Source organism: Betta splendens, chromosome 10 (genome assembly GCF_900634795.4).
Source record: "Betta splendens chromosome 10, fBetSpl5.4, whole genome shotgun sequence".
NCBI lineage: Eukaryota > Metazoa > Chordata > Actinopteri > Anabantiformes > Osphronemidae > Betta > Betta splendens.
This window is the reverse complement of record NC_040890.2, coordinates 7466765-7481545: the sequence shown is the minus strand read 5'-3', so window position 1 is coordinate 7481545 and position 14781 is coordinate 7466765. Positions and strand designations below refer to the sequence as shown.

The 14781-nt window shown below is 49.4% G+C and overlaps 1 protein-coding gene across 11 annotated transcripts in view; it reads left to right on the top strand.

Moving 5' to 3' along the window:
- tenm2a (teneurin transmembrane protein 2a) overlaps window positions 1-14781 on the top strand; it is a 168250-nt gene that overhangs the window by 75081 nt on the left and 78388 nt on the right. For 2 of the 11 annotated variants that reach the window (XM_029164489.3, XM_055512573.1), the window contains exon 1: window positions 1995-2777. The exons of the other annotated variants lie outside the window; for them this stretch is intronic. In XM_029164489.3, the coding sequence (XP_029020322.1) occupies window positions 2726-2777 (52 nt within the window). In that variant the 5' untranslated portion in view covers window positions 1995-2725. Of the gene's footprint in view, window positions 1-1994; window positions 2778-14781 lie in introns of those variants that run through there. 11 annotated transcript variants of the gene reach the window in all.

Below are 14781 nucleotides of genomic sequence, written 5' to 3'. Positions count from 1 at the left end.
CTAAGTGAGGGAGGAAAGGGGGTGAGGGAGGGGGGGTGAGTGGATGCTCCTTCGCCACATTCGTTTCCTCCTCCTCTTCATCCCTCCTGAACCTTCGCCGCCTCTGTGTCGCGCGGCTGCACGCGACACCGCACGTGTGAAAGCAGCGCGGTCGCGCAGATACGCCGGCTGTAATGATGCTGAGTGGCATTGATAAATAAGCTGCGTGGAGGACTGTATCACTCCAGCCCTCATACGTGTGCGTCGGACGGGCTCATGGGAGAGTGTGTATGTGCGGACGCGTGAATGATGGCATATTACAAGGTGTTGTCAAGAAACCAATTTGTTTCTGTCTCAGATGGGTTTTTATCATGACAAATCGACGTGGAGCTCATATAGAAACCCGGCGTCTCCTCGCAGCGCTGGGCCGCGCTCGCAACTTTAAAATGATGAAGTCATAACCCACCTGAAGCCCCCCCCCCCCCCCCCCCTCCCTCCTCCCCTCAACACCCCCCGCTGTGCACTGAGTACACAAGTGTGCGCACACAGAGCGCGTACCTGCAGGCCTCTCCGTGCCACAGGCGCACGTGCCCGCCTGCAGAGGAGGTGGAGGATGATGTGTGTGTGTGTGTGTGTGTGTGTGTTGGGGGGGGGCTCATTGTGCAGCTCTCGGAGGATGATAGATGGCGTCTGAGAATGTCACATGAAGAGGGAGAAAATGAGGCTGACAGCTCTGGAGTGGGGGCTCGCAGCCCTGGCCTTTAGCGCCCGGCTCCTCCCGCGCGCTGCACGCACCTGCTTTGTGTCGCCTGCAGCCTCTCCGCCCTCCTAAGAAGCGCCCGGGCGCGTCTCTTTCGCTCAGATCAGCTCCTGGGCTGAGGTCCTGCGCATTTCGGCTGCGGCCGAGCGAAGGCAGAGAGCCCCAGTGTTTGCGCGCGGGCCGCCTATTAACCCTGTTTAATGCCGTTCATCTCAGTAATGTTCAATTATCTCCGAATGTACAAAAATGACGAACGGCTTTGATGATGCATGGCTGCATAATGACTGATAGGGGACCTGAGTAATGTGTCTGGGTGCCTATTAAATGTTGATCAGCGTAGCCTTTAATGTGCGATGCCGTTAATATTATAAGAGGATGATGACCTCAGCCTGTTGGTTGCTATGGGACACGAGGTCTGCCCTCTGCTGGGCACCGAGGGGACCTCCCGTCACCTGCCAGCCTGTCACCTGAGCCGGTGGCCGGAGGGACGGGGGCGACAGCAGCCTTGTGCGTTGGAGCTGCTTTTCTCTCCCTGACGCCGGTGTGGAAGCTCTGCTGTGGGTGCGGATAAGGATTATTTAGCGTCTAAAAATAAATCAACGGTTTGTGTTTTCCTCCCGCGTTACAGTAGGTGAGGTTGATGAATTGTTGCAAGGCAACAGTTTCCCTCATACGTGCGCTCTTTGTGCGGCTGCATTGTTTGACATTTCTCTGCGCAGGGACATTGTGCGAACGCGAGCACGCCCATGTGAGATCTGACATATTACTGGCTTCATCGCCGCAGTGTCCTCTGCCCTTCCTCCCCTCCTCCTCCTCCTCCTGCTCCTGCTCCGCGTCTCTGCCTCTCACCGCCTGTCTCTTCTCCTTTTCCCCTCCACTCCCTCCCTTTCTCCCCTTCTTCCTCCTCCTGCCATCTAATGCCTTGTGTCTCTTACATCTCGTTTTTTCCTCCTCTCCCCTCTCTTTACCCTTCGCCTTTGATGTGCATGCTTTGTCACATTCCCATGATTCTGTCACTCTTTCACTTGTGGGCTCCATTGCGTGTTCCTGCCCTCGTTGCCACCTCCTCCTCCTCCTCCGTCTTTCTCCTCTTTTACTGTCTCACCCCTACCCCTTTTCTCTCTCCCTTTGGCTCATTCGTTAGCTACCGCCGTCATCCCTCCTCCCCCTCCATCTCGCTGGTGTGGCGCTGCTGGGAGAGCGAGGGAGAGAGAGAGAGAGGAGGAGAGATAACGTGTGTTTGTGTGTTGAGTCTGCTCTCAGTCTCAGCTGTGGGCAGATGGAGGATGGAGCCGCAGCCACATCTCTCCTTCTCTTCTCTTCTGCCTGCTACAGGCTGAAAGGCTCTCTCTTTTTCATCTCAGTGTTTCCTCATCCCTCCATTCCCCTATGCCTGAGCTGGCCTTGATCTGAGACGGATTGAGCAGAAAAAAACAGAAAGAGGACTGAGGACTAGAAACAGGAGAGGTACTAAAAGACCTGCAGTCTCTTGGAAGAGGGGAGAAGCAGTGCAGGGCATCTTTTTTCCACGCCGGGGTTTTCGGTGTGTGGCGTTCGCCTCTGCAGCCACACACGTGTGTCAGTGTGTTGATCCACACTGCACAACTGCGTGCATGTGTGCGTGTCTGTGGCGCTCGCCGGCTCCTGCTCCACATCTCTCTTTCTCTCCTCCCGAGCGGCGCTCCGGCACTCAGCGAGCGGATTGTGCTTCACACAGCTTCACTGCAAACAGACGGAGAGGGGCGAAGAAGACGGTGAAACAAGAGTGAAAAGGCACAATAGAGAGAGAGAGAGAGAGAGAGAGAGGGGGAGAGAGAGAGAGCGGAGGGAAGGACTTTGAGAAGACGAGAGAAAAGGAAGAAGACAGAGCGCAAAAAAATTGAGAATCAAGAAAAAAGGACTCTTCAGGGAGCGGAGAGGAGTGGAGTGTGGAGGAGAGGAGACAAGGGTAGAGGGTTAATCAGAAAGAGAGACAAGTACGGAGCGATGCACCACTCAAGCAACACAGGAAGAACCAAGACCCTCTCTCATGAGACAGGTAAGACCCCCGCGTACTTGACGGTTGGACGGCGTCGTGCTACTGCACCTGCTCGTTAGACGCCCGCCCGCGAACAATAGAACCTCGCTGTAACTAACTGTCGCCAGCGTTTCGAGCGCTCACACACACACACACACACACACACACGTTATATCCGAGCTTAAGATGCTGTTCTCCCACTGTACAGGATTCCAGGGCACCGCTGTAATAGGTTATCTGCACATATGGTGGAGTGGGTGTGTGAAGGCGCTGATCAAACGGCACACATCTCAGTAGAACTCGGCTTTGATGTGCGCTTGAAGTTGTGATCGACATCGGCAAATGCCAATGTGTGCCGTTCGAGTCGGCGCGATTGTGTCCCACCGCCCCACGCGTGTGTGTGTGTGTGTGTGTGTGTGTGTGTGTGTGTGTGTGTGTGTGTGTGTGTGTGTGTGTGTGTGTGTGTGTGCGCGCGCGCGCTTTTTAGTAGAAGTTTGTGCAGATTCACGCGCGCCCCTGTGTGTCGCCCTGCAGCTTTCTGGTGAGAGCGGTGCAATTGATGGTAATTACAGTGATTGACAGGCTGCTGATGGCGAGAAACGAGGGGGTCACGCTTTGCCCCGGTTCCACGGCGGCACATAATTTATTCATGTGTGTGTTCCTCAATATTTACATGCTTGTTTTGTCAACGCTGATTAAATGGCTGAATATTTAGGTGTGATTTAATTTAAAAATCAAAGAGGCCTGATTATGGTGTTTTGACAGATCGTGTGTGGATCCATTGCTTGACAGAGCCGTTTGACCTCGTGCTAAAGGTTAAGTGCGTCTACAATACATCCCGTCGACTTCAAGTGTTTGTGTACGTGTCATATAATAGTTGTTTGATTGCCTCGTGGGTGCGAGGGGCTTGCTAGCGCTCGTCAAGCTAATCAAACAGTTCTCACAGACGATCACAATGTGGCGCACACACACACACACACACACACACACACGCCTCTCAGCGACGCCGACACATCTGCCTCCTGTCGGAGCAAATGGGAGTTTTACACGCTGGACAAGCGGAACATGGGTGATTTTTGTTGTTTGTTTCTCTCACTCGCTCAAAGAAATAAAGCAACATTGTTTGAGGAAATACATGCCTTTCACAAGCTCACACATACGAGCTCCCTGAGCCGCCCACGTGCATGCACACTCACGTACGCGCACTCTAAGACACCCAGCAACACTCCCTCACACACACATCTGTTACACAGATCCGGCCCAGCGGTGGATAAATGTGCTTTCTGATTGCTGCCACAGACAGGACGTGATTGGCATGGCAGACCAGGGAATTAGCCACGGTTTCCATGGTGACTAATTAGGAGGGTCCTGACTGGTGGGTTTATGAAGACAGATGACAGATCGGTGGTTCACTTCCTGCTTCACCGAGCGGGTGGTCCCATTGGCTATCGGGACCCCCCGCCGCCGTAGACAGACAGAGCCTCCGCAGGCCACCGCGCACGTGTTCAGCTGTCACCCAACACGCAAATATGAAAGAGAATGAAGCCTTATCCTGGGCCGGCAGACGCTTTTGAGTCTTTATTGCCATTCCATGCTCACACACGTCTTCCTGACGCGGCCGGACTGAAGAAAAGAAGTCCGACTCAGTCCCACGCAGCCGTCGCCACATGTGCTCGGCTCTACGTTACGCCCACCAGGATTCATTCACATTTAAACCACAATAAACTATTCGGCTGCACAAACACACACACACACGCTGATAATGTAGCCATAGGGCATGTGAGAGAGAAATAGGTGTGATTGGGTCCATCTGTGGCGGAGAAAGCGATACAGAGAGAGAGTGAAAGAGAGACACAGAGAGCTCCATCTGTGGACACCTGCCCTTCCTCCAGGCGACCGTCCTCTCCCTCTGAACTGCCAGCAAGATCTGTGGCTGCACAGGTGCACGTGCACGTGTGTGTGTGTGTGTGTGTGTGTGTGTGTGTGTGTGTGTGTGTGTGTGTGTGTGTGTGTGTGTGTGTGTGTGTGGAGGACCGAACCTTATTGAGGAGGATTTCACCGGGAGTGTGGCTGAACAGCGTCACATTCATAAATCATAAATCACATTCATGAGGGGAATCGAGTGTGAACGTATGTGCTACTTTCCTCTCATCTCTCACTTGTTATTAAGACGGCTAACATGTTTATTTTTGAACTGTATAGTGTCATGATTATTAATCCATTTAATATTAATACCTCCTGTTTCCCATTAAGACGTTACAGTTTGGGGGCTTTGATAAATGCTGGCTTTGCTTTTCATTTCATTTTAGAGGAAAATTTTACTGGATGACGAGAAAAAACAGCAAATGTTAGATGATATTTACTTAAAACTACTTTTTTAGATTTTGCACGTTTTCCCTTACTTTGAAGGAAAGCCTCGACCCTCCATGCAGGGGTGCTGCCAGCCTTGCACACATCTATGGAGAGATGCTCTGCCTTTGTAGCTGGAGGGGTTCTGTTGCTCTAACTTCAGATTTAAAATACTCTAAAGGTGTTCTGTGGCCCGGGTCACAGCAGTTTGAAGACTTTATGTCTCACACCACGTCTGGGTTCTTTGCAGTCGTTCTCTCCTGCCAAGGTTTTTGACACTAGCAGTCAGTTCCTTTATCATTTCAATGCACACACTTACATTTTGTGGTCTGTTGCAGCGCCGACCGGGTCAACGTTCATTCCCTCGCTTTGCCGTGGAGCCATTTTGGGAGTAAACTTGTCTTTTCTGGGACTCTGTGGCCGACGTTCGCTGCCATCAGAGCAGATGATCCTCGTGCCAAGTCGCTGGCGGTTGAGCGTCTGTGAGGAAGGCTGGTGTAAATAGTGAACCGCGCGAGGGACGCGGCTGCAGCTTCTGTCGCTGGTTTGAAACGGGCTCTTTCTCTTCCTCCCAACCTCTGCCGCCACTGTGTTTCCACTTCGCCACCTTGTACTTCTCCGTCGCTCAGACTGTTCTTTCGCGTGCGGAGAGGTGTTTCATTACACGCGAGTCAGGCCGCAGTGTTTACGGCTTATTTTCCAATCTTCCATGTGCAGGTGGACGTAGTAGGAGTGCACAGATGCACTCGCTTTTGAAACAATGGGCACAGATATATTCACTTTTGTCACAATAAGGCTTGAAGGATACACAACTTGTCTATTTTTAATGAGATAAAACATGAAATACTGTTCTCATACTTTAAAATAACCCATTTATTGTAACATAATACAGTTTAATACATCGGTGTTGTTTACATCATGCTCATGTATTTCCTTTTCCTCATATAAACATATTACTGCTGCTTGAACCAAATAACTGAAGCTCCTGGAGAAATAGATGACAGGTACAGTAGAGGAGCGTGAGCATCCTCTCCACTTCCATTCAGCCGCCCGTCCTCTCCTTCCTCTCCCTCTCTCGCTCTCCCAGGCACCAGCTCCACCTAATGGCCTCTGCAGGTACTGAGGCCGTCACAGTCAAACCCACACTGACACAGGCCGACACGCAGGCACACGCTTTGATTAAAATGGCTGGAGCGTGATTCCATTTCGCCGCGACAAGGAAGGAAGTTAGAAAGCCGACGAGATAATGGTCGTGGGTTGCTGTTGTTGTTGTTTTTTTTCTTTCGCTTGAGTCGCCGGACGGTATTTATTGGAGCGCGACCCCTCCAGCAGGGGAGCGAGGCCAAGGGGAGAGCAGGGCACAATAGGAGAGGTGATTGGAGGAGGCGCCGAGTGGGGGAGCGGGGAGAGAGGAGCGCGGCGATTGAAGAAGACGTGCGTGTCGCGGCTAAACAAATAAGCATGTGTGGGAACAGATGGTAATAAAGTTCTCTGTTACAAGACTGGGGGCTCGTGCGCACAAACACACGCACAGCTTGATTATGCGGAGTATTGGGCCGCGAGTCATTACGACTTTGCCTCGAAAGTGAGCAACAATAGTTATCTACAAAGGCCGGTCACTGGCCGCCGTCTCTCTTCCTCCCATCCCTCTCTTTACTCCGTCCATCTGTCTCTGTCTGCTTTCCTCCCTCTCCCTCTTTGTTTCCACCTATTTTGGCCTCGTCACCGACTCCTCTTCTCTGTCCACCCGCTGTTTCTGTCCTTCTTTCTCCATCTTTCGGTGCTCTCCCATGTTTCCCTCCCTCCCTGCTTTAGCGAGCACCCCCTCCCCATCCACCTTCACTACTTCAGCTCAGTCTTTTTCCAAAGCCAAAATGTGTGTGTTTGTGCCGACGTGTGAGGGCACCGTGTCCTCAATCACAGTGAAAGCATTTGTTTCCCTCCGCCAGTGGAGATAGATTATGTATTTCGCTCCTTTTTCCCTGCATTGGGTAATTTTTTTCTCCTTCCATCGTGCATTTTGTCCTCCCCACTCAAGGTCAGTTGGAAGATTGCTTTCAGCCCCATGTGTCCTCACCGACACACCACTGCTTTGTGGTGTGTGTATGGCCGTCAGCGCCTGTGCATTTGTGTATAATACTCGCGGTTTGATAGCTGCGTGTGCACCAGGTGAAATCTTGAAATAAAGGGGGGGTGGGGGGGTGGGGGTGGGGGGTTGTTTTTCATATGGTTCAGACTGCGTCCTCCCTCTATCAGGTAGGCACACGTGTGTGTGTGTGTGTGTGTGTGTGTGTGTGTGTGTGTGTGTGTGTGTGTGTGTGTGTGTGTGTGTGTGTGTGTGTGTGTGTGTGTGTGTGTGTGTGTCACGCTGATGGAAAAGCAGTCAGCCGGCAGTCAATCTCAGCTTCTGAAGAGAAAAGGAAATGGAAAAGAAATCGTTAAGATTAACACGGCAGATATTAAAACGTCCTCTTAGATCTTAGACTGTTTTCGTTTTTTTTCATCGAACCAACGTTAAGAGTAAAATGTTTCAATAAGGTTTCCTCGCAAATTTTAAAAGATGCATTTTCCTATGTAAATATTTAATGCATTTATTGATTTGTACAGTGTGCGCTACATGTGTGCGTCTGTTGTAAAGCGCGTGGCTGTTTTTTGTATGGGCGGTTGGAGGTATTAATTTTCACAGTGGTGATTTGGGTGAGTAAAGGGCTGGCAAGCTAACTGGTGTTCTCAACGTGCTTTTGAGCGTGTGTGTGTGTGTGTGTGTGTGTGTGTGTGTGTGTGTGTGTGTGTGTGTGTGTGTGTGTGTGTGTGTGTGTGTGTCTGATCAGCGAGCTGGCTGGTTTTGCGCTCTGCTACCTTGGCTGCTCATCCATGTGTGCCATCTGCATGTGGCGCTGCCATGTGTGTCACCTATACCCCCACACGTCCCACTCCCCTCATATCTCTAACCATCCCTCCATCCACACCTGACATTGTCTAATCATTGTTCCCTTTTACCTCCAGCTTTCATTATAAAAAAAAAAGTAAAAAGCTCATTTAGACGCAGGAACGTGGAAACAAAAGCTGACATCGCAGTGGATTTAATTCCATTCATCTCCCTCTCGCTGCGAATTAATGAAGAAAACCACTGTTTTTGTGGAGTAATTCGCCGTCGTCGTTTACCTTTTGATTTTCATTTAAGCGGGAAACCATCATGTCGTCAGCGCAGAGCAAATGTTTAGGGTGCGGTGCCCATTTGTTAGCTATGCAACACTGACACTCCAAGTGATCGATCCCTGCCAGAGCTAACTATGTGAGAGATGGAAGTGTCACAATTACAGTCATGCCGAAGTGACAAATTGATTCCAGCATTTGTGCTGGAAAGAAGTTTTTGTCTTAGCGATCCCATCGTTCATCTACACAGCCTCATTATACCTTCTGGGTAGCGGCGACAGCAGTGACTCATTGACTCATCACGCTATTGTTTGTAAACTCGAAACCCGAGTAACCATTCTCCATTCCATTCTTCATCTTATCTAATGTTCCCCATTTCTCTGCTATCTGTGCCTCTGTGTTGTTACTACCTCCCGTCCACGTTTCCTTCTCAGCACCTCCCTTCATTCTTAATATCCTTCTCCCTAAAGCACTGTCTCCAGCTTCCTGAACTCTTCACCCTTTTCTTTTGTTCTCTCTCCCACATCTCTTCCTCCCTCATCCCGAACGCTCTCCTCAGGTCTCTGTTATTAACATAAAAAAGAAAGCGAGTCTACCTCTCCTCCAGCCCAGACTGTGAGTCACTCCACCCCGCCAGCTACCAACCGCCTCCCTGGCTGTCACGTCTCAGTAGATGTGAAACCGATTTTAAGGGATGGGGTGAGGACAACGACTCATTCGACAGTTTCAAAGAGGCAGCGTTGTGCTGAAGACAGTCAGGTAGTTTGCTCTCCTATAAATAGGTCAAACGCAGGATTGTTTTACAAGTGAGGAAGGGAAGCTGCTTCTGCCAGGCAATTGTGGAATTCAGGCTTCACCTATAAGCAGAGCAGCGCTTCTTTGTGCTGCTCAGTCTCGGCCTTTATTGTGTCACGCTGTACTTTATAGCAGGAATTCACACAGGTGCTTGTGTAGTTGCCAGGTGTAGAGAACAGGTGGATGCAATTTGGAGTAGCCCAATTAATTAGAGGAAAATAGATTGTCAGTAAACAGAAAAATCCACATTCTGAGTCAGCTATCATCCCAAATCACTTGGAAGAGCATAACACCATTATGCAGAGTGGGGAAAACATGAGTAAATGCACAAAGTATCTGAAATTAAACCTTAATGACTGAACTATCTCTATCTAAATACAATGGCTAAACATATATAATCTAGCTAGAATGATATTCTGAAATAGCTAAAAGTATAGATACACTTGTAATGGGTAAATAGTCATACTTTACTACAAGTTAAAATTATGAACGCCATGATCCAGAAGAAAACTATATTAGCTAGAAGCAACAAATAGTAATAAACTACTTACTATAAGTAACATAGCATAATTAACAACTACAGTAGCTAGAAGCAATAACCAGTAATTAACAACTATCTAAAAGTATTATACAGTAATAAACTATAACTACCTAACTATAATAAACAAGCAACTAGCAGTAATAAACAACTAGAGAGAAGTATTAAACAGAAAATAAAAGTGAGAGTAATAAACAATAAAAAACAAGGAGACGTAGCAAATAATCTATAATTGATACACAATTAAACTAGCAAATATTAAAGAAAAGCTCACATTTTAATATTATTATGTTATTATTATGGAAAGTACATGTACGGTCAACTGTACACTACTTGAATGAATGTGCTCACAGTCATTATCAAGCAGTTTGCTAAATGAATAGATAAAGCTTTGAAATAGATAAATCTAATATCTCAATAATTAAAAGCATTTGCGATAAATAAGCGATTACATAAATGTTTAATGGAATGTTTAGCTTATCAGTGGGTTACTAGCTAGATAACGCGTATTATCAGAAACGGGACCACTGTCTGGTAGTCATCCTCATCCCATCTGTGTCGTGCTGTCACATTCATTTTAAGAAAGATATTATCGATTGCGCGTGTCCTTTAAATCACAGCAGGGACTCCAAGCAGGTCGTCACACAGACAGTAATGAATTACAGAGTTACTTTTACGACCCTGGTACCGTGTTACTTTGATGAACGCACTGAAATGACTTTTGGGAGGAAGATGCATTAGCCGTCCATCAATTTTGTGAAGTGGACGACACTTTGGACTGAAATGTTTCTCTTTCACTTTGCTCTCAATTAACTCGACTTTATGTGTTCACCTCGACAAAGAGATGATTAAAGTGAGCACCGTCGCCTCTTTTTTGTTTATTCTGCCCTTCAGTGACAGTGTGGGTTTATTTAGCTCTCAGCACAATCTACAGTACATTCGCTTTAACCTCCGTAGACTTGGAAAGGTCACTGTAGTGGTGCTACATAAATAGACGATCACTTGGCTTCCTACCTCCATTCATAAACCTGTGCGTAACGTTTGTCACTGTACATTACCGAGCTTAATCGCTCTCCTCACTGAGTTGAATGGATAAACTCACGCCCGACAGTGGCTCCAGCTGCCACAATCAACAGACGGTGTGTTCTGAGAAGACGGGGCGCTGTGACCTTGCTGCAGGGATGATGACAAAGTGCAACTCGGCTTTTGCATGTTTGTCTACGCGCGTGCTGCTAATGACCGGTGCTTAAAGAGACGATGAGGGGAGATGGGCCGTGCAGCGGGGGCACGGGGGCGAGGGGGGCAGCGAAATGATTCCATCGATCACTCTCGAATCGCCTTAACGCCGTCCCGCAGCCCCATTCATCGCCCTGCACCTGTGTGCGTCTCCCCCTCTGCTTCCTGTCTGTGGTATCGACACGCATTGTGTCTCTCGCCCCTTGTCTCTTTAACCGGTTTCTGTACGTGCGAATCAGTGTGTGTGTGTGTGTGTGTGTGTGTGTGTGTGTGTGTGTGGGGCGGCTTCTCAGACGGATGCTACAGGGATGGCACTGGCCACCTGCCAGCTCTTGCACAGTTCCATTAGCATTGCGAAGGCTGGCCGTAGATTGCTATTGATTGACGATGGCCTCTATTCATAGGCAGTTCAGCCCGAAGCACAAACACAGACGCGCTTGTGCACGAGAATAGTGAAACCAGACGCATGCACTTAAGCGTCTGGAGGAGCATCCGAGTTGAGCATCTACAGTACAGTAGTTAAATATTTCATCATTTCCATGTTTAATCTGTCGTTCTGTGCATTGATTCGACGCGTGGTTGCATGTTAGCGCCTCTCATCCGGTCGCTAGCTTTCACAGGGATTTGACGACTCCAAGCTTTGGATTAAAGCAAATCAATGTGAAGTGAGTGGCCCCCGTACTCACTTCCTAATGAGGAGCACTGCTCGGAGATCGCCGCACTCCCCCCGTCTGCACCGCTCCCTCGCCTCGTTTCCCTGTTTCTCGCAGCACGCTGGTTTCCATCACCCTTTTGCCCTCTGCGCACAAGGGAACACACCCATATGCACGCACTCAAACTCATTCCCTGTTCCTGGAGATATTCTTAGACGGCCCACCAGTGGCAGTGCCCCTGCTTGTCTCATCTGAGTGTCACAGCGGGGAGATTTGTGCCGCCATGTTCAGTCATAGCGTGTGTTGGCAGTGAAGAAAGATTCAACATAACCATCATCACTTCAAATAATACACTTATCTTTTAAAATGCATCGTACACATAGGGGCGTGCAATCCCTGCAGCAGCTGCATGTATTGTTTAGCGTGTGTGTGTGTGTGTGTGTGTGTGTGTGTGTGTGTGTGTGTGTGTGTGTGTGTGTGTGTGTTGAGGGGATTAAGGATGTAATGCAGGATTATCCAGCAGGTAGACTTCCCACTTCTTCTGCCAGGAGGAGCTGGAGAAGCAGAGAGGAGGGAGGAAAGGGTTAAAAAGTACAAGAAGAAGAAGAAGAAGAAAGAGGCAATTTTTTTCCACAGCATAAATTATACAATGAAGGACTTAGTGAAGTCTTTCCCATTCACATTACGGAGAATTGAAAATGAGCATGAATTAAAGTGATGCGTTCACATACAAAAGAGACAGTGGAGGAAATTACTAAGGAGACCGGGCGGAAGCCATTCACATATTACCATGAGAGATGAAACAATTATACATATATACAAGCTAAAACTCAGATCAGCTGGAAAGTTGTCCTACAAGCCCACGAAGATCCACTAATCTTTTGTTTTCACTCTAGGAACAGCAAACAAGGCAGCACCAGACGATCTAAGAGCTCCAGTAGTTTCATATTATACAAGCAAGTCAGCCATGTATCTTGGGGCTAAGTTCTTTAATGATTTATAGACAAGACGCAAGGTTTCTCTCCACGCCGTGAGGCAGCGTAGGACACGAAAAGGCAGTGCAGCATCTGAAGACCCGCTGTACTGTATGCAGCACCGTTTAGGAGGAGAAGAAGAAGAAATATGCAAATGTAGCCGGAGAGAGGCGGCGAAAAACGCATCAAGTCAAGTGTGATGGGAAAGAAAACGGAGGAGGAGGAGAGAGGATGTGGGGAGAGAATAAGAGGGGGTGACAGGATAGTAGGAGTATAATGGTTTTGTACTTTCCAGGTGAAGCACAAAATATTAAATTTTCAGATCCGGTAATGGGAGCAAATCATACCTCCACTCCGCGTGTTTGTATATTCATGTCAGCAAATCTGCCTCTGCTCTCTTTCGTCAGAGCTCTTTAACATTGTTAACTTCACACGTCGCCGTTGAGACGCAGCGCCACGCATTCAAATGGGACGAGGCTCGAGTCATTGCCGCCGCGCTGTTCAAAGTGGTTTTTATTTAGTGCCGCGCGCTGCTTCAAGGTCCCTCCGCTGCCTCCGCTCGCCAACAATCGCCGAGTATTAAATAAAACATAAGACGTAAGAGCACTGCGCGTGTTCCCAGTTTAAAGCCCGCGTGAGGCGACGGAGGCGATCTTTCTCCGCGCGCGCGTGCGCTCGCTCGCTTCCGGCGCCGTCTGGGGGCACGGCGGCTATCTGTGGCATTTTGTAATTGTTTTGGACTAATCTTGGTTTTAATGCGTGTCTCGCAGCGGGGGGGGGCGCGCTTAATAGACACCGTCGATTTGTTTAATTACGTCTGCCTTTGCGCGTGGGCTCCTCTTCCAAATGTCTTGCGTGCGCGTGCGTGCGTTTAGGAACGAGGACGGAAGTGGAGGCGCTCGAACGCCTCATCGGCGGTTTGTTAAAAATTGCGCGCGCGTAATGAATTAAAATAAATGTATAGGTGGATGAAAGGAAGGCTGTGGGGAGCGTCTGTTCATATAGACACAATGCTCAGCGCGGGGGCGCGCATTCGGCGAGCGAACCCTCGGCGGTACTTCTGCAGTCTGTTTGAAGTAGCGTCTCGCGGGAGGCGGTGGGGACCGTGGCGGTGTTTCACCCACTCAAACACACGCACGCGGGGGAACGAGGGATCGCGGAGGGAAAGTGGGAGAAGGAGGCCTAGGAGGCGGCGGGAGGTGCCTCTGACACTGCGCCTCGTCCTCCTCATTCTCTCGTTCCCTCCGCTCTCAGCGCGGACGCTCGCACAAAAGCTTGGGCTTGTTTACAGCCTCTTTTTTTATTTTTTTATAATTTTTTTTATTTTCACCCCACCCCCCCACCCCCCTTCTCCACCCGCGGTGCCCGCGCGTTCATATCTCGCTCTGTCATCCTCGCGCCGACCGGGTGAGATTGAAACGGCACGCTGGGGACGCGTGGAGGATATTACCCAGGATGCACCGGCACCGAGCGGACCCGTCGTTTCATTTCGAGGCGGTCTCAATTAGAACAGCCGGCAGCAAGGAGACGACTTCAGCTGCTTTGGGCCGAACACAGGCGCCAAAGGCGGCTGATAAAAGCCACCGACCTCAGGATGCTTTTAAGAATCGCAGCCTGGGCTCAGTGACTGTGCGTCTCCTTTGTTGGCCACAGGACGCGGTGAAGGCCTCATGCCAAATCCGGGGCCCTGTGAACTCAGCTTTAGGAACAAACAAAGAATAGGAGCAAATAAGGGTGCGGAATAAATAAAGTGGGAAAATCAACGCACGCGGAGTGACGGACGATCTAGACGAATCGAAAGGTTGTTTCTTTTTCCCTTTTAAAGAAGCTCTTTTGAATGTTTCTGTTTTCTAGGCTCAGCCACAGATTTCTCCTGACTACTCACTACTCACACCCACACGCATATAAAAAAATTACAGATGCACAAAACAATCCCCCTTAAAGATGGTGCTGTGATGCTGCCAATCTGCAAAGCTATTGTGTTGTTTTGTTCCCGGTTGAGCCGCGTGTTCTGGCTCCCGTTCGCCACAATCCTCCCAAAATCCCGTCATTTCCTCGCTCGCGTCACTGCAGGTACGTGGACGAGCAACTCCTTTATTTCCTGTCATCCCTCTGTCTCACTCGACGCTGCAGCCCCTGTTGTCAGCGACAAAAGCAGCTAATGGAGAAGTATTGTACCTACACGCGGGCACAGATGGGGGGAGAGAGAGAGAGAGCGGGCGAGCGAGGGGCATAGAGGCAAAAGAGAGCGTCGTCAGAGGAGCAAAAAGCTCCCGGTCGTGTTTCCAGTGTAACACCCTTGTCCCGCGTGTTCGTCCACTTCT